The 24,444-nt window shown below is 59.5% G+C and overlaps 5 protein-coding genes across 8 annotated transcripts; 2 read left to right on the forward strand and 3 right to left on the reverse strand.

The window, feature by feature from the left end:
* Nucleotides 1-1,485: 1,485 nt before the first annotated feature.
* LOC136002336 (B-cell differentiation antigen CD72-like) lies at nt 1,486-5,401 on the reverse strand. The gene is made up of 7 exons (XM_065657262.1): nt 5,317-5,401; nt 5,093-5,230; nt 4,830-4,919; nt 3,844-4,158; nt 3,458-3,606; nt 2,980-3,131; nt 1,486-1,627 (listed from the first exon to the last, which is right to left on the reverse strand). The coding sequence occupies exons 1-7, from the start codon at nt 5,399-5,401 to the stop codon at nt 1,486-1,488; spliced, it is 1,071 nt and encodes a 356-aa protein (XP_065513334.1).
* A 1,861-nt stretch (nt 5,402-7,262) lies between these two features.
* Nucleotides 7,263-10,685, forward strand: LOC136001438 (B-cell differentiation antigen CD72-like). The gene is made up of 5 exons (XM_065655759.1): nt 7,263-7,407; nt 7,516-7,608; nt 8,261-8,575; nt 8,695-8,843; nt 10,563-10,685. The coding sequence occupies exons 1-5, from the start codon at nt 7,263-7,265 to the stop codon at nt 10,683-10,685; spliced, it is 825 nt and encodes a 274-aa protein (XP_065511831.1).
* Nucleotides 10,686-12,082: 1,397 nt separating this feature from the next.
* Nucleotides 12,083-14,729, reverse strand: LOC136002459 (B-cell differentiation antigen CD72-like). Its single transcript, XM_065657521.1, has 6 exons — nt 14,600-14,729; nt 14,399-14,491; nt 13,059-13,373; nt 12,791-12,939; nt 12,531-12,571; nt 12,083-12,230 (listed from the first exon to the last, which is right to left on the reverse strand). The coding sequence occupies exons 1-6, from the start codon at nt 14,727-14,729 to the stop codon at nt 12,083-12,085; spliced, it is 876 nt and encodes a 291-aa protein (XP_065513593.1).
* A 722-nt stretch (nt 14,730-15,451) lies between these two features.
* On the reverse strand, nt 15,452-18,404 carry LOC136002581 (killer cell lectin-like receptor subfamily B member 1B allele C). Its single transcript, XM_065657767.1, has 6 exons — nt 18,356-18,404; nt 17,812-17,922; nt 17,209-17,289; nt 16,516-16,664; nt 16,200-16,303; nt 15,452-15,647 (listed from the first exon to the last, which is right to left on the reverse strand). The coding sequence occupies exons 1-6, from the start codon at nt 18,402-18,404 to the stop codon at nt 15,452-15,454; spliced, it is 690 nt and encodes a 229-aa protein (XP_065513839.1).
* Nucleotides 18,405-19,171: 767 nt separating this feature from the next.
* Nucleotides 19,172-22,274, forward strand: LOC136002274 (uncharacterized). 4 transcript variants are annotated; one of them, XM_065657175.1, is made up of 8 exons: nt 19,172-19,797; nt 19,908-19,982; nt 20,099-20,173; nt 21,132-21,185; nt 21,265-21,300; nt 21,389-21,433; nt 21,603-21,746; nt 21,838-22,274. In XM_065657175.1, the coding sequence occupies exons 1-8, from the start codon at nt 19,461-19,463 to the stop codon at nt 22,173-22,175; spliced, it is 1,104 nt and encodes a 367-aa protein (XP_065513247.1). In that variant the 5' UTR covers nt 19,172-19,460; the 3' UTR covers nt 22,176-22,274. The 4 variants fall into 4 exon arrangements, with proteins under 4 accessions (XP_065513247.1, XP_065513248.1, XP_065513249.1 ...); XM_065657176.1 differs by having other exon boundaries at nt 21,135-21,185; XM_065657177.1 differs by lacking the exon at nt 21,265-21,300.
* Nucleotides 22,275-24,444: the final 2,170 nt, after the last annotated feature.

Here is a 24,444-nt window from a genome sequence, read left to right on the forward strand (position 1 = left end):
GGCTCAGCTCAAGATCTCAGTGCCCCCAAAGAAGCCATCTCAGTTGAAATGGCTTCAGTCAAATTCCCATTTATTATTTAGGTTCTTTGGGTTCATGCCCTTCAGTCCATGTTTGTGGTGGTACACAAGAAAGCAAAAAGCAGACAAGCTGTGTCTCTTTATTGCTACAAAGTGGGTTCAGCCAGCGGACAAGACAGAGAAGTGGCACATGCCACCTCCAAAAAGCCTGCCCCTAGCACCCTTTTTCTCTTCAAGCAAGCTAATTCACATAGCAATTAGTCAACTATATACCAACTAAATATGGCCCACACAACCCCATAATAAAATGAGAATTATCTTTGCCTGGTTGATCATGACTTCCTCTGCTCTTGCCTGGCTGCAATGTGACATCAGGGCTATTTTGCTTAATCTTTGCATGTGCGTGTGTTTAGTAACTATATTTAAAGTCCTGGTGACTTATCTCACAAAGTGTCAGTCCGCTGCAAGTGATAGAGTTGCTTTTGGTTTTGAGAGGCACCATCACATCACACAATCCTAAAGGTCAATGTCCTGATTCCTAATTAGCAAAAATAACCCCAGCCACCAGCACGGGTGCTGGCTGGTTCAGGTGCAGCTTCCCTCCTTGGGCACACTTGCTGTGTTGCCTGAAAGCTGCGGCCAAGCTGCTCCCGGGATGGGGCCAGGCAAAAATTCCCTGCTGTGGGAAAAATGCCCTGGCTGAGTGTGGGGCTGTGCCGTCCCCTGCTTCTGCATCCTTGCCGGCCAGCACCACAGCTGGCTCTGTGCTGGGGATGTCGCATGGCTGCAGCGCTGAGCATCGGGGCCAGCTCTGCTCTGTGGCTGGGTCTGGGCTCCCCATTGTGCACCAGCCCACGTGCTCAGGAAGATGCAGCGTACCCTGTTGCAGGTGTGGGTCTGGGCTGTGGGGCCTGTACTGCTCTGCTGAAGCACATCAGATGGGGGGAAACTGCCACCACCACTGCCTCCCCCAGCCTGCATGACACCCAAGCATCACTGCGCATTGCGGGGAAGGACCTGGGCAGCCCATCTGTGAGAGGGAGGTGGGTTGCTCACAGGGATGGGACATCCTGGGCAGAGGTGCAGCAGGGCAGAAGCAGAGGCGGCACAGGGTGCAGGTGCTGCAAGGGAAGGCAGAGGGTGAGGGTGACATGCTGCCCACCACACACAGTGGGGCTGGGGAGGCAGTTTGCAAAGGGGTTTCCCCCATCTTGCCCCTTTGCTGCACCACAGCTTCAGGGGGGGTCTCTTGAGCTGCCACAGACCAGGGGCTCCCATGGCAGCAAAGGGATGGAGGCAATCTCCATCTAGCACAGAGAGGTGCCTGCATCCCTCTCCCTTTCCAAGGGAGGGGATCAACATGCCCCACCTAGTTGCTCAGGCTCCCCACTTCCCTTCATGTGCCCCAGAGCTCGGCAGAGCCTGGCATGGTCACACTCACCGCAGCGATGCTGGGGACAGCAGCCATCATCCCATGAATGGGGAGCTTGGCCCCGCCGCCTTCTCACAGATCCAGAGGTGCAGGTCGTTGGGACCGGCACACTGGGCAGGTTTGATGTTCCCACGGCTTATTATAGCACAGGACCCATTTGACTTCGACTGCCATGGCCTGGGTGGAGAAACAGCAAACACATCAGGGGGCTGCCACTGCCCTGCTCACCACCCCTGCTGCAACAGCCGGGCCTGCTGATGGCTGCCTCTTGCACACTCGCACTGGAGAGGTTGAATGCTGCGAAGGGATGATACCCCAGTTCTCCCCTACTGATTTCACAAGCTGAAGCTTCATTCCTTCCTTGAGCAGGCTGAGAATCACAGAATCACAGAATCACAGAATCACAGAATGGCTGGGGTTGGAAGGGACCTCTGGAGATCGTCTAGTCCAACCCACCTGCTAAACAGATTCACCAGAGCAGATCACACAGCAATGTGTCCAGGCGGGTTTTGAATGTCTCCAGAGAAGGAGACTCCACAGCCTTTCTGGGCAGCCTGTTCCAGGGCTCTGGCACCCCCAAAGTAAAGGATTTTCTCCTCGTATTCAGATGGAACCTCCTGTGCTTCAGTCTGTGACTATTGCCCCTCATCCTATCGTCGGGCACTCCCGAAAAGAGTCTGGTCCCATCCTCTTGACACCCAGCCTTGAGATGTTTATCAGCATTGATAAGATCCCCTCTCAGCCTGCTCTTTTCCAGGCTGAACAGTCCCAGCTCTCTCACTCTTTTCTCATAAGAAAATAAGAGAAACCTCTCTGCAAAAGGTTTGCATCACTTGTGACTCACCTTAGCCTCCCCACTGCCTGACTCTCAGCCTTGCTGCTGGGGGATATTTGGTCCCTGCAGCGCTGGGCAGTGGGGAGAGCCTGGTCCTGCCCGATGGCATGTGGATGGCGGGAGGATCTGCCCTGGGCTGTGGGGCAGTGATGGGGTGCAGCCCCCTGTGGTGGGGCTGAGGATGGAGGGGTGGGCAGCGGGCAAGGGCTGGGTACCCAGCACCCAGCCAGATGGGTCTGTTCCTCCCCACTGCTCTCAGACGCTGCAAGAGGAAGCGGTGATGAGCTGGGGACAGGGTGCACGTGTCAGGGAGGAGCCCATGACCCTCTGCAAGTGGGAAGGCTTGATCTCCCCTCGAGGAGGGACCAGGGAGGCACGTGGGTGACAGAGATGATGCTTGAACACTTTGTCTAGACCCCAAATAAAACTTGCGGTTTCTTTTGTCCCTTCTCACTGCTTCCTGCTTGCACAAGCCTTGCATGTGCCCCCCCCTCCAAGTCTTGGTTTTCCATTTGTATGGCCTCTAGGCGTCTCATTACACCACTGCACACACCTCTCCTTGGACTCAGCTGCCCCAATGTTCTTTGTTGCCCAGTGCTCATGCCTGGGACTGGGCACCGATGGGATTTAAAATGCTTCCTAAAGGCATGCTGGAGAATTGAGGGTTTTCGCAAGAGGCTGTGCTGCCCATTACCTTTCATAAAGAGAGCCATCCACCCAGAACCAGGCATCTGAGAACCCCTCGCCATCGGGGTCCCCTTCTTCCAGCCAGCCATAGTCATACCAGGGGTAGCTGCTCTTCTGCAGCCCAATCCAATATGGGATGTCTGCGTTCTTCAAGAAGGCCTGGAGAAGGAGAAAAAGAGAATTTCAGTTACTTTTCCATGGTACCAAACAAGATGAGATGTTTGCAGGGGACGGTCATCTCCCCAAGGAGCCCTTGGGGCTGGAGCTCTCTGGGGCAGGAAATCTGAGCAGCTCCAGCATGTACAGCATCCAGGGGTGCCAGAGCCTCTCTGCCCCACATCCAGCACCAGCCATGTGCTCCAGAGATCAGCCTTTCACCCTCTGATGTTTGGCAGGGTAGGGCCCCCCAGACCAATGCTGGCCCACCTGGGGGGGCCCAGGGCTGGATGCACCAGCTCCTGCCCTCAGCTACCCCGGTGTCCTACCGGCACAGTCCAGCGACTCCAGGATTTGGTGACCAGGAGTTGAGAATATTTCTTCTCGCACTCATTTCTGCTGTCTTCCCATGTCTTCTTTTCCGATGAAATGAAGAGACACTTGCCCCTGTACAGCAGCCAGCCCACAGGGCAGCAATCTGGGGGCAGGGGCAGAGACACAGTTTGATCAGCCACAGATGCCTGCGGAGGGACTGCAAACAGCCCCACATCTTCCCAGTAGACATCACAGGCTCTGCTCCAGGCATAGCTTCAGCCTTTGGACCACCCTGTCCCCATCACATGGCCAAAAAATCCAGTGCTCATGCCTCGGCACTGCACCTTGTGAGGATGCCAGTCCCCTGGCTCATCCCATCCCTGCTCCACCAACACCTTACCTATAGCTGTGCAGGAGCGTAGGATGGCCACCATGCTCTCGCTGTTGTTGAGCTTCCCCTGCACCTCCTGCATCTCCTTCTCCATCTTCCCCAGGGCACCCTTGACGCTCCTCAGCTCGGCGTTCAGGCTCTCCAGCTCCAGCTGGCTGCTGTTGCCCTCCTGCCACAGTCGCTGCAGCTCTGCTCTGGCCCATGCCAGCTCCAGCCGCGTCTGCTCCAGGCTCTGCTCCCGCACACTCACCTCCTGCGAGAGGCGGCCCTGCTCGGCCGTGTGCTCCTGGGAGGTGTCCTGCAGCCTGCGGGTCACCTGCCAGTCTGGGGACAGGCTGGGTGAGCTGGGGCACAGGGATGGGACAGCCCACACAAGGGGACATGGGGCTGACCCTGGTTAGGGGGTGCGATGGGCAGGGAAAGGCAGGGAGGTGTCCATGCTGGATGGGAGAGGATGGGAAAGACACGACAGGAAAATGTATGGTCAAGGGCTGGGCAGGAGAGAGCAGGGCAAGGCAGGACAGGGTGTAGGAGCCAACAGAATGGAGCAGGGACAGGGATAATGCAGCAATTCAAGGCTGGGAAGAAGGGAAGGGAAGGGAAGGGAAGGGAAGGGAAGGGAAGGGAAGGGAAGGGAAGGGAAGGGAAGGGAAGGGAAGGGAAGGGAAGGGAAGGGAAGGGAAGGGAAGGGAAGGGAAGGGAAGGGAAGGGAAGGGAAGGGAAGGGAAGGGAAGGGAAGGGAAGGGAGCAGAAGTAGAGAATGAGGTGGGGAAGATGGATAATGGGAGACAAGGGAGGCACCCATGACATGCAAGGGATACAGGCCAGCTTGTGGCAGACAGGGCAGAGGGACCCAGCCATGAGCAGTGTGAGATACCACGCCTCTGTTCACCCTCCTCGTTCAGCCACAGTACCCATCCCAGCCCAGCTGTCTCCCTCTCCCTGTGCTGCCCAGCCACCTCCAGCCCCAGAACTTCCCACCCACCACAACTCACAGCAAGCCCCCAGGGCCACAGTGGCCACCAGCAGCACCAGGAAGGTTCCCAGCAGCCCCACACGGACGCACCACCAGCGGAACCAGCCCCCTGCAAGACACAACCAGCCACGGGCATCACCTGGTGAGACAGGCAACCCCTGGCAGCCCCCAGACCTCCTGCCGGCGGGCAGCAGAGTGTCAGCGTGGTGGCACAGGAGGCATGGTGTGGGCACTTCCTCTTCAAGGATGGGAGCGGGAGGACCCCAAAACACCACTCACTACCTGCAACAGGACCTCCCCAGCTCCCCCGGTCTCCAGCTGGGCCCTCACCTGGGCTGGGCTGCGCCCCACCCCCGTCCTGCCCCGCCGGCACCGGCTGCATGTTCTCGTAGGGGCTCTCCGTGTCGTCCATGCCAAGGGCTGTTGGAGAAAGGCGGGGGAGAACAGCTGAGTCCACGGGGCCTGAGCATGGCGGGGACAGCATGGGGTGTCCCGTGGGTTCTTACCTGCCTCCAGCGCCTGGTTGGCCGTGCTCCGACCCCCCACCACCTTGGCAAACCTCAGGTCAGCATAAACCACGCTCTGGGCCATGTGGGCAAACGCTGGGTAAGCCCTGAGCCCTGCTGTCTCCCACCCTGCCCTAGGGATGCCTTGCTGGGACACTCCTGCTCCCCGGTGTTCGCGCCGTCTCTGGGGGTGCAAAGGAGAAGTGCGGTCAGTGTCTGCAGAAACAGAAGTTTGCTCTGAGCTGTAGCAGATGGGGCCAATGAGGCATGGCTGCGGAGACCAACACCTTCTCATTGGTTCCAGCGTCACCAGGCTGTCCCCTCCCACACCCCGAAAGTGCTCGCAGTCCCCCCAGCCATGTGGCAGGGCCAGAGCGGCGCAGCCTGAGGTCAGGGCAGTGGCAGAGGGTGGTGAAACACTGGCCCAGGTTGCCCAGAGAGGTGGTCGATGCCCCATCCCTGGAAACATCCCAGGCCAGGCTGGACGGGGCTCTGAGCAACCTGATCTGGGTGAAGATGTCCCTGCTCATGGCAGGGGGTTTGGGCTGGATGAGCTTTGAAGGTCCCTTCCAACCCAAACCGTTCTATGATGCACCCAAATCCCTGGGCCAGGGTAGAGCTGAGGGAGAGCAGGGCCAGCCTGGACACAGGAGCACACTGACCTGGGGGCAGGCCTGTGGAGGGCCAGAGGTTCTTACAGATGCAGATTTCCCCTCCTGGCCTCTGGTGATGGGAATTTCCCCACGATGCAGCTTGTGCTGCTGCCTCTCGTCCTCCCCCTGGTGCCCCACGAGAAGACCCTGGCTTCAGCATCAGTCCACACCCCCTCAGAGTTTCACAGAGCAAAGACGCCTGCTTCACCTTCCCTTCTCCAGACCACAACACCAGCACTTGCAGCATCTCCTCCTTGGTCCTAAACTTCAAGCCTCCCTGAATTTCAGAGGTCTCTGCTGAACCACATCAAGTGAAAGGCATGTTTCGGAGAGAGTCATTGAGCTGGGACTGGCTGGGCATAGCTGAACACAACCAGTTCCTGGAACAAGGCTGGAGGTGTGCAGGAGTGCTGGTGGAGCACAGTATTGCAAGGCCACTCTTCATCATCTCTGCAAGAGTATAAGTCCTTCCTCACTGGAGAAAAGCAATAATCACAGCCAGCTCCAAAGGGCACAGGAAGGAGGTTTGGAAAACCACGGGTTGAGCAACTTCCACCCAAACCCCAGAAAGTAGATGGAGCTTATCCTCCTGGGCATGTGATGGTCCACACCTAAGGAGGACATGCTGGTGGATGGGGAAAGCCAGGCAGGATTTACCAAGGGCAAGTGATGCCTGTCTGACCCACCTGTCTGCTGTTGTGGGAGAACAGGGCTGCGGATAAGGCAAGAGCGATGGGGGTCATTTATCATGAACCTTTGAGGTCCGGGACATGGTTTCCCATGGTCTCCTTGCTAGCAGAATGGAGAGATGTGTCCAGGAGAACAGGAGAAGAACACAAGCTCACTCTATAATGTGGAAACCCATTTTAGGCATCAAGGTAAACATTTCTGCACAGCAGCAATTCTCAAATCCCAGAGCAGAGCACAGAGAGGGCCATGGATGGGGCCAGCCCCAGAGCCACATGTTCCCATGTGGAAGCTACCCCCACTCTCCCTTGCACCATGGATTTGGGTTGATTCTCAATAGGATGAGACCTTCAGCTCTACCCAGCACCCCAGCCCTGCACCACCCCGTCATCATCTCAGGGGACCATGAGAAGTTTCGGGGCGTGAAAGGGAACAGCTTTGTGGCACTGGGGCCAATGGTGAGGCACCAGGGAACTTTCCTGCTCGTCACCTCACAGCAAACTTCTGCTTCTGCAGAAACCACTTGCACTTGTCCTTTGCAGCCCCAAGAGAGGAGGTGACAGTGACAGAGCAGGAGCCATCGAATTCATCAGAGAAGCCCAGGGCATGGCCGGGAGCGTGGTCTATGCTGACTTGAAGTTTGCAGTGGCCAAGCCTCCCACTGCCCCCACCTGCCCCACAGCCCCTGATGAGGATGACAGCCCCTACGAGAACGTGCCTCTGGGGATGGTGGCCGCAGCACCCAGCCCAGGTGAGACCCTGGCCATGGCCACGGGCCCAGGGCTGCCCTGGCACAGGAGGATGGAGGGGTCGGCTGTGGGACCATGAGGTGACACCCAGGGATGCTCATCTCTTGCAGGGAGCTGGCCCCAGCGTCGGCGTGTCCATGCGGGGCTGCTGGCAGCCAGCCTGCTGCTGCTGCTGGTGGCCACCGTGGCCCTGGGGGCTTGCTGTGAGTGTGGGCAAGGGCCGCCGTGCAGCCAGGGAGGGGGGCACTGGGAGCAGTTGGGGTTGGGCAAGGGCTGGGCTGCTGAGGGGCTGTTGGGGCCAGGGGGTGCTGGGGGCTGGTGGTTCTTGCTTGGCTGCACTGAGCTGCCTTCGTTTGCTTGTATCTGCTTGCACTGCCTGCACTGCCCACCACTGCCTTCCCCTGCCTCCCAGTGCCCCCCAATGCCATCCCACTGCCATCCATTGCCTCACAGAGCCTCCTATTGTCTTCCCACTGCTTTGCCATTGCTTCTATTGCCTCCCACTGCCTTCCGTCATCTTCCCACTGACTCCCACTGCCTCCATCTGCCTCCTATTGCCTTTCCATTGCCTCCCACTGTCTTCCCAATGCCTTCCAGTACCTCCCACTTCCTTCCCGTTGCCTTCCCACTGCCTCTAACTGTCTTCCCATTGCCTCCCATTGACTTCCCTCTCCTTGCCACCATTGGGGTTTCCTTTCCCTTCCCACTGGCACCCCCAGAACAGTCTCTGCCCACAAACAGACATTCTTATCTCACTCTCCCTTGCAAGGGCCATGCCCTAACCAGGGTCAGTCCCATGTCCCCTTGTGTGGGCTGTCCCATCCCTGTGCCCCAGCTCACCCAGCCTGTCCCCAGACTGGCAGGTGACCCGCAGGCTGCAGGACACCTCCTGGGAGCACACGGCCGAGCAGGGCCGCCTCTCGCAGGAGGTGAGTGCGCGGGAGCAGAGCCTGGAGCAGACGCGGCTGGAGCTGGCGTGGGCCAGAGCGGAGCTGCAGCGACTGTGGCGGGAGGGCAACAGCAGCCAGCTGGAGCTGGAGAGCCTGAACGCCGAGCTGGGGCACACCAGGGGGGAGCTGGCTGTGCTGCAGAAGGAGATGCAGGAGGTGCAGGGGAAGCTCAACAACAGCGAGAGCACCGTGAGCAGCCTGCGTGCCTGCGTGAATACAGGTGGGGCTGCGGTGGGGAGGGGGAGGGGCAGTGGTGCTGCTGGGCAGATGTGGGGGCTGAGCATGGCCCCTTGAGCATCTCTAGGTGGTTGAGTACCTGAGTCCTGTCTCTGCCCCCAGATTGCTGCCCCTCAGGCTGGGTGCTCTACAGGAGCAAGTGTCTCTTCATCTCAGTGGAGAAGAAGACGTGGCGGGACAGTCAGGAGTACTGCAAAAGCAAATTCGCTCAGCTGCTGGTCCTAGGCGACTGGTCAGAATGGACAGTGCCGGTACAGAGCAGGGCGGCTGCAGCACCCCTGGAGGGCGGGGGAGATGGTGGGGCTGGGCAGACCCCTGTGGCGTCAGCAGCAGAACATCTGCAGAGGTGCTGAGGCGTGATCGTCAGCCCAGCACGCTGCAGGGAGGACACAGCCAGCCCTGGGGCTCCTGAGCACCAGGTGTGCACTGGGCATTGGGCAGGTGGTAAATAAGCTCTTCCTTCAGCATGTTTTGCAGGGGTATGGTCCTGAATACTGGGTTGGATCACCGTTTTCTTCTGACATTGTGAGGGCTAGGCAGGACAGCAAGAAGTTCAGCTGGTAAGTGGTACCAGCATCTGATCCCCAGGTCTACCTTTAGACACGTCGAGGAGGTGTTGTATCACCCCCATGAGACCCCCTGGCAAAAGGGGTGATGCTCCAACAGCCAGTGTCCCAAGGGAGGGGGACCTGAGCAGAGCCCAGATGCGGGGTACACTGCTGCATCCCCAAGCGGCAGAGCAGAAGCTCAGGGAGAGGAACATGGCCCTTCCTTAGGCTGGTCCCAATACTAGACACTGGGACCTGCAGAAAGATGTATTCATGGTAAGGATGCTGTCACAAACCCTCTCTCCTAGGTACGATCCTTCTAAAAGCTGCTGGCTATCATTTCACGGCAAAACAGAGGAAGCAGCTTGCTGGAAAAAGTGCCAGTGGATCTGTGAGAAGGCTCCGGAGCTAAGCAGGACATCCAAGACTCTCTTTCCTCTCCCAGTCAAGACCTAACTCTGCTGCCAGCGCACTCCCTCGCACAACTCAGGGACAGGAGGTGTGGGTGCACCCCGAGAACCCTCTCTCCTGTGCCTGCATTGCCTCAACTGTGTTGTGAAGTGCTGGGAAAGAGTGTCTGTATTTTAAAGCAAGACTGATGGAAAACAGACTTTATTCCCCTCTCTAGCACTCAAGCATACATTTATACTATCTTGCACCAGCCCTCTGCGTGTTCCCATGCGCCCCTGCCAGCGCAGCTCGCAGTGATCGAGGACTCTGATGTGGAGTCCAGCTCCCTCCCGCTGTGCACCCCAAGGCTGCAAGATGTGCCATTTGCATCTTTTTGGAGATGAGGGATAACAGCACCATTGGTGTCCCCAGCCTACCCTCTTCAGGAAGTCCTGTGGATTTACTGCCTGTCCCATCCCTCAGCATCAACAGCTTGCATCCTGCCCTTTTTCCTAACTCCACCTCCAGCCCAGGGCTTTGGGCTGGGCCTTGCCTGGGGAGGGTGCAGGCAGCGGTGCCATCAGCATGAGAAACTGCTGGGATGCCCTGGGAGATCTGGAACTGCTGAGGAGCCCTGAGACCACGGGGGGTGAATGAGGGAACCCTGAGACCATGGTGGGAAAAAGGGTGCAATGAAGAGCTGTGAGACCATGAGGGGTGAATAAGGGAGCCCTGAGGCCATGAGAGAAATGGGGCTGCAGTGAAGATCCCCGAGATCATGGAAGGCAAATGAGGGAGCCCTGAGGTCATGGGAGAAAATGAGGGTACAGCAAGGAGCTTTTTGACAAAGGGAGAGAGAGGGCAGCACTGGAATGGTTTGGGAACATGAGGGAAAGGGGAGAACCCTGCCACCATGAGGAAAATATGCCTAAGACCATGGTGGGACCTGAAGTGATGAGGGGGCCCTGTCCCTGACCCAGCTGGGGGATGATGGTGTCCAGGGGCAGCACTGACCCTCTCTGTCTCACTCAGACCTTCTGCAGAGGGGGACGATGTAGGGACCACTTTGCTAAGCTGGATGTGGGCAGCTCCTGGGAGATGAAGTGTAGAAGGAGGTTGGTGAAGCCAGCCCACAACATGGAGAGGCTGGGATAGGATTGCAGGAGGTCCCCTGCAATCTTGTGAAACAAGGACTTGCTGTGTCTGGTTTGTCCTGGGGAGCCCAGACATGGTCTCCCTGGTGTCCACAGAAGGAGCCTCTGGAGCCCTGAGCTCCAGCCACCACTGCCCACAGTGTCTTTGGGCTTTGCCATCACAGGGACACACCACTGATTCCTGTCCAGCCTCTGGTTTGTAGATATCCTAGGACTGTTCAGTATGGCTGCTTCCTTGCCCATCTTGACACGTGCTTTCCTTCCCTCCTGCCTGCCTGCCTGCCTGCCTGCCTGCCTGCCTTCCTTCCTTCCTTCCTTCCTTCCTTCCTTCCTCCCTAGCTGCAGGGCTTACCTTTTTTCCCCCATCCAATGTCAGCAGGATTCCATCACCCCTTTTCTCCAGACCCTTCTGAACACCAGTCCTGCTGTCCCGTATACCCGCTACTGCCCAGTTTGGTATTGCCCTCCAGCTGCCTGAGGCCAACCCCATCCCATCATCCAGGGCACCAGTGAAGGCTTCAAGGAGCATCAGCCCCTGGATCAGCCCACAGGGCTGTCACCAGCTGGACGAGGGCATCGCTGACACCCCTTGCAGCCCTTCCACCATCCAGTTTTCCACCCATCTTATTCTCTTCTTCTCCTGGCCACATCTCCCTGTTATGATGGTGAGGAAACCATGGGAAACCAGGTCCCAGACCTCAAAGGTTCATGATAAATGGTCCCCATGGCTCTTCCCTTGTACAGAGACCAGTGTCCTCACAGTAGCAAGAGGGAAGATCAGACAGGCATCCCTTGCCCTTGGTAAATCCTGCCAGGCTTTCCCCATCCACCAGTGTGTCCTCCTTAGGCCTGGACTGTCACATGCCCAGGAGGACACGCTCCACCTTTTTCCTGGGATCAAGGCTCTTTTTTGACTGGGAGAAGAAAGCTCAGCTCTAGGACAGGCAGTGGCTGAAGGCAGGTGATGGAGGGAAGAGAAAGGACAGGACAGGAGACAGTGACAGAGGAGAGGGGCAGCCAGTCAAACCAGAGGACTCCCCGAGGGAGCTTCACAAGGTGCAAGAGGCACCTCCCAAACCAGCCTCAGTGGAAGGCAGCAAGTGTGAGCAGGGCTTGGTACTGGTGTCCCCGTTCTGGGTGACAGGAGCCAGGGCTGCAGTGTGAGGGCTGGGGATTGAAGTGTGGGCATGAGTCTGGAACACAGAAATACAGTCTCCGTAACAAGTCTTGTTTTAAAAATGCAGACACCTTCTTTCCCAATCCGTATCCCCAGAGCTTTGCAATTCGGTTGAGGTGACGGTGCACAGGCGTGTAGCTGTGCAGGAGGTGCAGGGTGCCTTTGCTGTGCACCCCCAGGTCCTGTCCCTCAGTCCTGTGATGGAAAGAGGGCCTCAGAGTTCACCCCTTGGCCAGGAGAGGAAAGAGGGTCTTGGATGGGCTGCTCAGATCTGGGGGCTTCTCACAGATCCATGGTAAATTCTTATTGGAGGGGTAGGGGCTTATCCTCCCAGATGATGTTATTGCAGAAGAGTAGGACCAATATTTCCTACAAGGGAAAGAGCACATGAGAGGTGCCACCACCATGCTCCCAGCTCACTGCCAGTCCAGTGGTGCCCCCCACACAGCTGCAGGCCCAGCACCCCTTAGCCTGGGCAGGAAGGCCACAGCACGGCCCATGCCCAAGCATCGGTCCCATGGCTGGGACAGACACCCAGGCAGTACGCAGCACCTCTACTCGTGACTGGTGAAGGTGGGAGCAGTGTAGGTGGCCAGGATGGAACAACTTACTTTGCATATGAATTCTCACAGAGTCCCTCAGGTTGACCATTGCAATTTTGATACTTACTCTCCAATCCAGTACTTGGCACCACTCGCCTGCACGAAATGCTGTGGAGAGAGAAGATGTCAGCCATGTGCCCCATGCCCAGCACACACCTGGTGCTCAGGAGCCCTAGGGCTGGCTGTGCTCCTCCCTGCAGCGTGCTGGGATGGGAACGTGGGGCTCACAATGCGATCCCAGCACCTCTGCAGATGTTTTGATGCTGACCCCACAGCCTCACCATCTCCCCCACCCTCTGGGAATGCTGCAGCCCCCTTGCTTGGTACCGGCACTGTCCATTCTGACCAGTCGCCTAGGACCAGCAGCTGAGCAAATTGTCCTCCGCAGTACTCCTGACTGTCCCGCCACGTCTTTGTCTCCACTGAGATGAAGAGACACTTGCTCCTGTAGAGCACCCAGCCTGAGGGGCAGCAATCTGGGGGCAGAGACAGGACTCAGGCACTCAGCCACCTAGAGATGCTCAAGGGGCCATGCTCAGCCCCCACATCTGCCCAGCAGCACCACTGCCCCTCCCCCTCCCCACCGCAGCCCCACCTGTATTCACGCAGGCACGCAGGCTGCTCACGGTGCTCTCGCTGTTGTTGAGCTTCCCCTGCACCTCCTGCATCTCCTTCTGCAGCACAGCCAGCTCCTCCCTGGTGTGCCCCAGCTCGGCGTTCAGGCTCTCCAGCTCCAGCTGGCTGCTGTTGCCCTCCTGCCACAGTCGCTGCAGCTCCACTCTGGCCCACGCCAGCTCCAGCCGCGTCTGCTCCAGGCTCTGCTCCCGCGCACTCACCTCCTGCGAGAGGCGGCCCTGCTCGGCCGTGTGCTCCCGGGAGGTGTCCTGCAGCCTGCGGGTCACCTGCCAGTCTGGGGACAGGCTGGGTGAGCTGGGGCACAGGGATGGGACAGCCTACACAAGGGGACATGGGACTGACCCTGCTCAGGGCATGGCCCTTGCAAGGGAGAGTGAGATAAGAATGTCTGTTTGTGGGCAGAGACTGTTCTGGGGGTGCCAGTGGGAAGGGAAAGGAAACCCCAATGGTGGCAAGGAGAGGGAAGTCAATGGGAGGCAATGGGAGGCAATGGGAAGTAATGGGAGGCAATGGGGGGCAATGGGTAAGGAAGTGGTGGGCAACAGGAAGACAGTGAGAGGCAGTTGAAGGCATTGGGAGGGAATGGGAGGTAATGGGAAACAGTGGGAAGACAGAAGGAAAGGAGTGGGAGGCAAGGGGACGGCAGTAGGAAGGTGATGCGAGGCAATGGGCGGTACTGGGAGGCACTGGGAAGGCAGTGGGAGCCAATGGGAGGCAGATGCCAGCAAATGGAGGCAGTGGGAGGCAGCGGGAAGGTGATGGAAGGCACTGGGATTCAACAGAAGCAATGGTGAAACAGTGGGAAGACAGTGGGAGGCACTGGGAGGCAATGGAAGGCAGTGGTGGGCAGTGCAGGCAGTGCAAGCAGATGCAGGCAGATGGAGGCAGCTCAGGGAAAGGAAGCCCCCATGGTGGCAATGGGAGTGAAGGCGTGTGGGAAGTAATGGGAAGACAATGGGAAGGAAGGGGAAGGCAGTGAGACGTGATGGGGAAGCAGTTGACAGGCAGTGAGAGGGATGGCACTGGGTGAGAGGGTGAGAGGGAAGGCACTGGGAGGCAATGGAAAGCAGTGGGATGGCATTGGGGGGCACTGGGAGGCAGGGGAAGGCAGTGGTGGGCAGTGCAGGCAGTGCAAGCAGATACAGGCAAACGAAGGCAGCTCAGTGCAGCCAAGCAAGAACCACCAGCCCCCAGCACCCCCTGGCCCCAACAGCCCCTCAGCAGCCCAGCCCTTGCCCAACCCCAACTGCTCCCAGTGCCCCCCTCCCTGGCTGCACGGTGGCCCTTGCCCACACTCACAGCAAGCCCCCAGGGCCACGGTGGCCACCAGCAGCAGCAGCAGGCTGGCTGCCAGCAGCCCTGCAGGGACACGCCAACGCTGGGGCCAGCTCCCTGCAAGAGATGGGCATCCCTGGGTGTCACCTCATGGTCCCACAGCCGACCCCGCCATCCTCCTGTGCCTGGGCAGCCCTGGGCCTGTGGCCGTGGCCAGGGTCTCACCTGGGGTGGGTGCTGCGGCCACCGTCCCCAGAGGCACGTTCTCGTAGGGGCTGTCATCCTCATCAGGGGCTGTGGGGCAGGCGGGGGCCACCGCAAACTTCAGATCGGCGTAGACCACGCTCTGGTCCATGCAGATGGGTGCTGTGCTCCGGGTGGCAGCAGTCCAGGGACTCAGTCCTGTCCTGCTCTGCCACGGTTGGATGACAAACTGTGTCTATGACTATGTGGGGTGGAGCCACTTCTTCATATGCAGAAAAGCAGAAGTAGTTGATTTATTTGCAAAAAGTGGTTTTATTTCTGAGGTCGCTCTTGCTTTGAAGAGTGGTGGGTGGTGAACGAGCTCCATCCCGCATGCTCTGCATCCACCTCCTCAGGCTGCAAGAAGCTGCTGCCCAGCCCAAGCCCTCCATGGGACTGGGCTGGCAAAGGGTCACCTCTCAGTTGCCTTCCCCAAGAAGCATAAACCCTGGGCAGCCACCAAGGTCAGAAAGCCCAGACCTCTGGGTGGAACCTGCTCCAGCCTGCACAGGAGCTGGTCCACACTGTCACCAGGCCATGAGGAAACTTAGGCTGGTGCTGGTTTCCAGCCACTTCCTTCAGTGCTGCAGCAGCTGCCATTTCCTATGGGGCAGCGATGTGACCGAGTCAGGGAGCTGGAGGATGCAGTTCCATACCACCACCCTCATCACCTAAAAGCAGGCACAGCATGCAAGTTTCAGAGTTTATTGGCAAAGTGCAGAGATCCGGGGAGTAAAGAGGTCTGAGTGAAGAGGCAACAGCACCCAGAGATGACCGTGCACCAGGTCAGGCAGGGAATAGGGCGGTGGGACAGGCTGGAGGTCCCCACAGTCATCAGGGTGCCACACAGGTGTAGGTGGTGTTTCCCCAGAGGAAGGCAGGGGATGAGGACCGGAGCCACTGCAGGGTGGCTGCTCTCTGCTCGCAGACCCAGCCGAGGCCATCCCTGCACAGACCTCCTGACAGCCCCGAGCCTGGCACCCTGCCGCAGCGCAGGAAGGACCTGGTGGAGCGCTGGATTGGGAAGTGCCTGCAGGGAGAGAGCAGGCTGAGATGGGATGGGCAGGGAGGGCTGGTGTCGTCCCATCAGCACCTCCTCCAGACAGGGACCAGAGGCTGCACAGAGACGCTGTGGGGGCAAAGCTCTCCATTTCCATGGACCACTGTCCCCTGCCAACCTTCTCCCAACTAAGACACATGATTTGTTCCCCCACAGACTCTGCCCCTGCCTATTTGATATGCAGCCCCAGCCCCACCATGCATACAGCACCCCCAAGTCCATCATGCACGTAGCACCCCGAGGTCCCTCCTGGCAGGGTTTGGCACCAGCTGCACCAAGCAAAGTCTGCGAATCTGCTTTTGGGGGATCCCTGCAACCCCTCACCCAGGCAAGATATGGGCACCAGGGTCAGGGCTCTTCATTCTTCCCTAAAATGCCTCTGCAGCCATGGGAAGACAAGAGGTCGCTAAAATGTAGAGTGCTTCCCTGCATGCCTGTGGGCTGTCTGTCCCCCCACTACCTCCCCCAGCCCTGGCGCTGGACCCTCAGCAGTCCTGGCTGTGGACAAGCTGACCACCTCACCCCTTCAGTGTGGTGCCATCCAGCCACTTCCAGTGATAGCTGGAGCCATCCCACTTCAGCCCCACGTGGAAGACCTCCATGTTAGCTGTACGCACCAGGAAAGCCTAGCTCAGGAGAGGACACACATGAGCTCCCGAGGGGAACACTCAGCTCCAGCCCCACAATTAGTGGTGAAGGCTGCACAATACAGGCACAGCATCGCTGGAGCTGAGATGATGCTGGTGATGGCTGCATGGCTGCTAAGGGACCTTGAGGTGGTCACCAAAGTAGCCCAGAGCCCATGGGGAGTTGGAGAGGCCAGGCTGGATGCACTCACCAGGGTGGTGTTGGTTCGGATGGTGACTAGCTGTGCCCCTCTGGACCAGCAGTCCTCTCTGCTCTGCTCCCAGGTCTTTTTGGCAGAGGAGAAGTAGTAGCACTGCCCCGCATCATAGAGCCAGCCAGCCAGGCAGAACTGGCATCGTCCTGTGCACCAGAAATGCAGCCTGCAGAAGCAGCTGGGATGGGGCAGCTGGCAGGGTATGCCACCAGCCTCCAGGCCAGGGGACACGAGAGTGACAAATGGCAGGTAGGGTGCCACCCAATGCAGCACGCTCCTATGGAGAGGACCCTCCATCTGTCCTTGCCCTGGAGCTCAGCTCCCACATCCCAGCCCCACGGGAGGTGGGTTGGTTGCATGAAGGTGCTGGCATTGGGCAGGTGGGTCAGGGTAAAGAGCTCCAGGTTTGGGGAGGTGGTACAAATACCATTTGCAAAGGCAGCTCCTGATGCCAGCCAGCATGTGGATGCTCATCGCAGCCATGAGTCTGGTGCTGGTGGCATGCCCAGGCAACACTGAGCCATGCTCAGCAGCAGTGGGGCAGCTCTCTATGCAATGAGCCAGGGGACAGGCAGCACGGGTGAAGGAAGACTTGCGGGGAGGTGTGTTCTGGAGTAGGGACAGATCCTGCCCCTTGAAAGTAGCAGCCAGGCTCCAAACCTCTCTCAGGAATCCATCGGTCCCTCTTACCTGGCAGTGCCTGCCCTCCATAGCTGAGGCTCTCCTCCATGCTCCAGGGACCATGGGTACATCTCGCCCGTTGTGCTAAATCTGTAGAAGAAAGGCACAGCAGTGACCCTGCCAACTCTGGGTTCCTGCTCCCAGTACCACCCTGTGCCCTCTCCCATGGGACAGCCCCACGGCTACAGCTGAGAGCATTCCCCCCTTTACGTGACCTGCAAGCCAAGCCTTCCAAGGTCCTTGTGGCTTTTGCTGTGTTTGGGAGACCATCACACAACAGACTTTCGGGGAAAGTGCTTCTGCCTTTCAGTTTCGGTGTCACCACTCTCCCTCCTGTCTTAATTTAGTTGCCATGTGATGGAGTGGGCTGCCCTGGCACCATTCCCTGAGCCCACGCAGTCCCCCCACCTTCCTCTTCCAGTCATGCACATGAGGTCTTGCCTCACCAATTTTCCTGCTTGCCCCAGAAACCACAACGCCTTCAGCCGCAAGCAGGAGAGCTCAGCTCTGCGGGCAAGTTGCAGCCCCCTCTTGTTGGCACATAGGCCCCATGGTGCCAACACCAGCTCCAAGACCCTGGCTGGAGATGTCCATACACAAGAAGGTACTCACAGTGGAAGCTCAAGCCAACAAGGATGATTTGTGTCAGCAGGAGCAGGAGGTAGAGGAGAGCCAGGCTGAGGGCTGCCCAGCACCAGGGCAACCGCACCGGCTGCTGAGGAGCTAAGAAAGGAAGTTAATGTGGGCCCTGGGGGCTTGGTGGGAGTAGTGGGGACCCCCCAGCCAGGAAATGTCTGTGAGCCCTGGGTAGGGTCTCAGGAGGCAGTAGGGGAGCACAGGAAATCTGAGGGAGAGCCTGTTTGCAGCACCTTGACCCTCCCAGCTGACAGCACTTGGCAGGGGTTGGGGAGACCGGGGAAGGTGAGAGACTGTGTGTGCTGTGGCACTGGGGTGCCCTTGAGCCTTTCTTGCCCCCCATCCCGAGAGCAGCCTGCAACAGGGCTGGAAAGGAGCTGTTTGGAAGAGGACATACAAAAGGAGCAAATCAGGGGAGCAAGGCTGGGGAAATGACCCTGCAGAGGTCAAGGGGCTTCAGGAGGGCAGGGGACCCCCAGGAGAGCTGGAGCGCCAAGGGCAGGAAGTAGAGTGCCATTACCTGCTATGGGGGGCAAGCGCAGATCGGCATACGTGACCTCGTTGTCCATCCCTCCCTCAGTCTCTCGCTCTGTGCCCCATGGGGGAGATGGCAACCCCCTCCCAGCCCTCTTTGGCAGCCGGGTGTGACGCGAAATGGAAAGTGTCACTTCCCTTTAGGGCCCCCAGAGAAACCACCTGGGCCACAACCTTGGGGGTTCACGGCACTGCCAGTGACCGGGGCGAGGGGGAACCCCAGCAAGGCTGGCACCCAGGCATTCCTGGCATGAGGGAACTCTACACCCCTGGTTTCGGGGCAGCGAGTGATGGTGATGGCTGCTAGTTCAGACATGAGGCCAGGGCTGGGCTGGGCACCCACATCGAGGGTGGCTTTCCCTGCCCTGACCCCTTGGTGCTCAGCAAATCTGCCCTAGGAACTGTGCAGGGGACCTGGGCATCCCTGGGACACGGGGCCCTGTCTGCACCCCCAGGCTCCACACTCCCAAAGCAGCAAGGCTACAAGGTGTTTGCTCAGATGTGGTTTCTGCTACCGTTTTTGCACACGGCTGCGGCTGCATCTCAGCCCTGGATGGCCGGGGTGCTGGGGTGCTCCTACCTCTCCCCGAACCCTGCGGGCTGCTGTGCCCTCGGGATTAGGGGGCAGAATCCCCCAGTCGCGGCGGGCGATGGCGGGGTTGGAGGGGTGGGATACGATGCGGCTAGGACTACGTTTCCCAGCGGCTCCTCCCGAGGCTGCACATGCTCCGTGCGACTCCCGGCGACTCCCGGCAGCTCCCGGTGCGCCGCCCGGTGCAGCGCAGGGGCGCTCGGTATTGCTCCCGGCGCCACCGCCGGTGCGGCCCCCGGTGTGCGGCCCCCGGTGCGGTCCCCGGTGCCGTCCCCGGTGCGGCTGCCGGTGCAGCTCCCGGTGCAGCTCGCGTGCCTCCCTGGGGGGCTCCCGGTGCAGCTCCCGGCGTGGCTCCTGGTGCAGCTCCCGACACGGCAGACTCCCGGTGCGCCCCCCGCAGCGGACGGCCGAGCCCCGGGGCTGAGCCCTGCCCATCCCAGCCTCACCACCGGCCCGGGGCCGAGCTTTTCCCCCGGCACCCACCCTCACCCCCGGCAGCATGCCCCGCGGGCGAGCCTGGACACCGGGGGAGGTCAGCAGCCTCTTGGCGCTGGTGGAGGGCTCGGGGGAGGCCGCCCTGCTCATGGCCTCCACGTCGCGACCCAACGAGGCGCTGTGGCGGGAGATCTCGCGGGGGCTGGCGGTGGCCGGCTATGTGCGCAGCGTGGCCCAGTGCCGCTCCAAGTGGAAGGCGCTCAAGCAGGCTTTCCACTCGGAGCGGGAGACACGCCGGAGGGCAGGACACCACTCGCCCCGCCTGCCTCCGCATTACCGAGCCATGAAGAGCATCTGGAAGGCGGCCGGGCGGCCCGTCTTCGGTGAGCGGAGGATGCCAGGTGAGTGCTTGGGGATGGGCAGGTGGGCTGGGTGGGGAGGCTAGACCTGGAATACTGGGGAGCAGTGGTGCTACACGGCTACCCAGGGTCTGTTGTTTCTCTTCCTTTAGACCTGGCAAAGCTGCCTCCCAGAAAGCGCAGGTCAGCCCTTGCCACCCGCTCTTCATCCTCACCAGAGCCACCAGGTACCTGTGAACTCAGGCAGCTGCAGTGGGGTTTGTCTTGGTTGTGAGGTGGCAGGCACCCCTCATCTTCCAGTTACTGAAGCTCTTTTCTGCACCCCCTCACCTTCCTTCTGCAGAGCATGATGTTGGTGTGGACACCCCAGGCATGCTGTCCCCACTACTGCAGTGTGCGAAGGACAAGCCAGAGAGCCGTAAGTACCGGTCTGCCCCGCTGCACCGGGCTGCACGGCCACGGCTCCAGCCCAAACCCATGACAGCATGATGGGAATGGAGGACTTAGAAAGCCAGGAAGCCCATCAGAAGTCTCTCAGCAGGGATGATCACTGATGGGGGTGTTGGGACTTCTCTCTCCAGAGGCTTTGGCTTCAAACCAGACCCAGAGCGTGAGGGAATGCGGATGGCTGGGACGGGGCAGGAGGAGATCCCCAGCTCTGACCCAGCCTGAGGCCATGGCAAGGCTGCTGGCTGCCCCATGGCAGGTTGTGGGGCTCTAGGGTTTTAAAGGATGGTGGCCCTGATCCAGCCCAGGAGGCTCTTGTGGCTGTGCGGCACTGCAGGGCATGTGACTCCCCTTCCTTCAGCAGGTCCTGGCTTCCCCCTTCCCCAGTAACACCATAAAGCTTCGAATGAGTTAGGACTGGGTGTGAGGGCCAGAGATGCCTGCAGCTCCCCTGCCCTGCAGCCCACCCAGGGGCAGATCCTGAATCCCCTTCACTGTGCGCACTCCCGGGGATTCAGCACTGAGCTGATGCAGGATACATCCCTGGGTGTGATTTGCATGGGCACCCCAGCCAGCAACCCTCACTGGGTAATTACCTTCTGTCTCCCTAAATTCCCCTGCAGTTTCAAGTGGATGTGGGATTCTCCTTCACTTCCAGTCCTAATCTGTTGTGTAGCCTTGCTGCACGCTGCTACGCCGCTGCTGCCTTCCAGCCCAGAGGTGGCTGCATTGCAGTGGTGGGTGAGTGACTCCTGCTTTTGTATCTAGCTCATGAAACGCTTTGGGGCCCTGCAGGGTGCTGTGGAGCTGTGGCTAGGGCATGTCGGGCTGCGGGGCTGGCTGGGGCAAGCTGGGCAGACCCTGGGCTGGTGGTGATTCCCCAGCAGGTCTTGTCAGACAGTGCATCTCTCCTCTCTGCTCTTTCCCAGCAGCTGGTGGGGACCACATCGCTGGAGTGCCACCTGCTCCCTCTGCTGTGCCACGTAAGGCTTTCCTTACCCTGCTCAGCCCAGTAAACCCCCTCAGCCCCTCGAGCAGGGTCTGATATGGTTCTCATTGCAGACACCAGTCGCTGCTTCCCTCCCCATCCCCTCCTGGGTGAGTAACCATGCCCAGACCATGGTGTTTGTGCACCCCGGGGTAGGAGGTAGCTGCAGCTCACAGACTGTGTCCGCTTCCCTTCCAGGCTGTCACACTGCCCTGAAGCAGGAAAGAGCCGAGCAAAAGGCTGGTAAGTGTCTGTGGTTTTGAGCAAGTTCCCCTGCTCCAGGCTTCACCTCTGTTCTGTCCTGTGCTGCCTGTGGGGACAGAGAGCAGGGGCTCCTGCAGGCCGTGCCCTCCTGGGGCTTGTGTGGCTCCAGCATTCTGGTTGCTCCCTCCATGCCGAACCATTGTGTTAGGTTTTCCTGGTGAGACGTCCCCGGGGATGGGGAGAGGAAACCAAGTGCTGCCAATGGTCGTCACAGCCCCGGGCTCCCCTGGGACAGCTGCTATGAGCGAGCAGCCAGCAGCGGTTGAAGAGGCATCAGACATAAGCCTGCACGGTGGGTCCTCCCAGCAGCATCCCGACAGCCTCGCAGGGGGCTCTTGGAGCTGTGGTGATAGTTTGCTGCAACCAGACCGCTCTCATTGTAGGCTCTGGCGTGGCTGGCTTGCTCCAGAGCGTCCAGCAGCTGCTGGTGCAGATCCTGCAGACATCACGGCAGCAGCAGGCGCTGCTGGAGAGCCTGGCCAGCGACACCGTCTCCCACCTCCACTTCCTCTCCCACAGCCTGGTGCAGGTGGGTGAGACCCTGCACCAGCTCCTGCTCCGGCCGCAGACCCACCCCGGGCCCCTTGGCCACTACATCCCCCACATACCCCTTTTTGAGGGTGGCCCCGGGGTGCCCTGTTCCCCTGGCGCTCCCTTAACCTCCCTGGATCACAAAGAGGAGCCTCAGATGTCCCCTGCCGCCAGTTGCACTCCGCCATGAGTGCCACCACCCCTGGCCCCAGAGGTGACAGCTTCACTACGCAGGCACGGCACAAATCTTTATAGCAGAGTCCCCAGATATTTTGGAAGTTTATAGAAGAGAGACGTTTTAATAAAATTAAAAATAGCTTTTTTAGCAGTGACAATAATCAAGCAATTCTTTCCCCCTTTCGGGGGAATGTTCCCCTTCTCACTTTCGAGATGAGCAGAAGGGGAACTCAGCTATTTACAGCCTCTGAGAAACTCCCAGGCCACACACCATGGGGTAGATGTACTTTCTCTGCCTCTGCCCACTCCCCATCAGCTTCCAGCTGCACCTGGGGCTGGCAAGTCCACAGCCTGGAGGACATGCTGTCATGTTGTGGAGGGCAGCAAGGCTTCCACTGGCACTGGGAAGGGCAGAGAGCCCAACTGGGGCACAGGCTGCATCCCTCTGCAGGGGAAGGGGCTGGGATGGGTGATGCTGGGCAGTGCTCAGGCTGAGGAGGCAGCGCTTGCTGCGGCTGTGGTCCCTTGATACCAGCTCCTCGTCAGATCCCTTCCAGTGGACAAGCTGGGGGCTCTCAGCATGCTGCGCTGAGCCCCGTCCTGCTCCCAGGGCTCAGGACATGAATCACCATCAGGTAGCAGTAGTTGCAGACATGCCATGACATGTTGTGCTTGGCAAAGCGGCTGCTGGCTCTTGTCCAGACCCCTGCCACATCCTCTATGGGGATGGGGCAGACGTGCTGACTGCCTCCAGAATCTCTTGATGTAGCCAGTGCCACTGGCATAAGGCAGGTAGACATCAGGACAGTAGTCTTACCGTGCCGCATGCCACTTGCGGGAGGGCTGGCAGATGACCTACCACTTCTCCCAGGAAAAGAAGGACCTCATGTAGAGGCCGGTCCACTCCAGGTCATGCCCAGCCTGCAAGGTGGGAAAGCAGTTCATGTAGAAGCAGTCATCATCCATCTTGAGGATGTAATGGGGTCGGCACTGCTCAGATGTTATGTATGACCTTCAGGGTGAGGCTGCAGTACATGTCCCTGTAGCTCCCCAGGAAGGTGTTACCAAAATCCTGCCCTTCCTGCTGCACACCCCAGCCCACTGCTGCCCCAAATGCCTGCCCCACCAGAAACACCATCTGACAGGGGTTTGCCAGGGAACCCCAAGCCTTCCAGATGATTTGCTGAGCCTTTGCATGGCCCACCACAGATGTCACCAGAATGAGCAGGACATGCCAGCCAGCTGGAGCGCCCAACCATGGTGAGGGGCCAGGGGTATGGCCAACAGGGCCACCAGCAAGGTGGTGGGGGACAGCAGGTGCTACAGCACCAGTGAGCAGCAATGTCGGAGCCCAGCCGGCACCTGGCAGGGGAGAAGCGTGGGCGAGTGGTGCTGGGAAAGCCCGTTACCTCTCTCAGCACCGTCCCTCATGCCACGCGAGCTGCACACCCTGGCTGTGCTGCAGAGGCACGCTGGCCCCGTGACACAGCAAGCGGGGAGCTGGGGCCCATGGGGGCTGCCAGGACCGTGGCCAGTCTGATGAGGACCATGCTTCTACAGTCACATACAAACCCCGCACTGTGCTCCCAAGGAGGGAGCAGAAAGTATGGGGCTGCTGGCCAGCAGCTGTGGCTCCAGGCCTCATGGCAAACGGACCACTGGCGGCGAGCAGCTCTGCCCTGGCTTTCGCACCTGAGGGCTGATCAGGGTGGGTGAAGGTAGGAGAAAGGTGGGGTCTCACTTCCTGAGCCCTGCTACTTGCAACAGTGAGGTTGCAATGGGAGGGCACCTTTGGGCTGTGGCTGTCCATGCTCCCCCCCCACCCTGCTGTGCTCCCCATCATCTTGCTGTGCTCCCCCCGCCCCTGCTGTGCTCCCCATCATCCTGCTGTGCTCCCCGCCACCCTGCTGTGCTCCCCGCCACCCCGCTGTTCTCCCCACCACCCTGCTGTGCTCCCCACCATCTTGCTGTGCTCCCCGCCACCCTGCTGTGCTCCCCATCATCTTGCTGTGCTCCCCATCATTCCACCACTCTCCTCACCATCCTGCCTGGCTCCTGGCCATCTTGCTGTGCTCTGCACTGTAGGCTGCACCTTCCTTCCTCCAGCCCTGGGACAACATGGCACCCATTCTGCAAGTCCTGAGTGTGCCTGTGTAGGGGGGTCAGCTATTCCCTCGCACAGGGAGAGTGCAGGTCCCAGTCAGGAGGCGAAGTGCAGTGCGGGGTGCCCTGGGATGGGGTGCAGAAGGGGGCCGGCTGCAGAGGAGGATGAGGTTACAGCA

Source organism: Caloenas nicobarica, chromosome Z (genome assembly GCF_036013445.1).
Source record: "Caloenas nicobarica isolate bCalNic1 chromosome Z, bCalNic1.hap1, whole genome shotgun sequence".
NCBI lineage: Eukaryota > Metazoa > Chordata > Aves > Columbiformes > Columbidae > Caloenas > Caloenas nicobarica.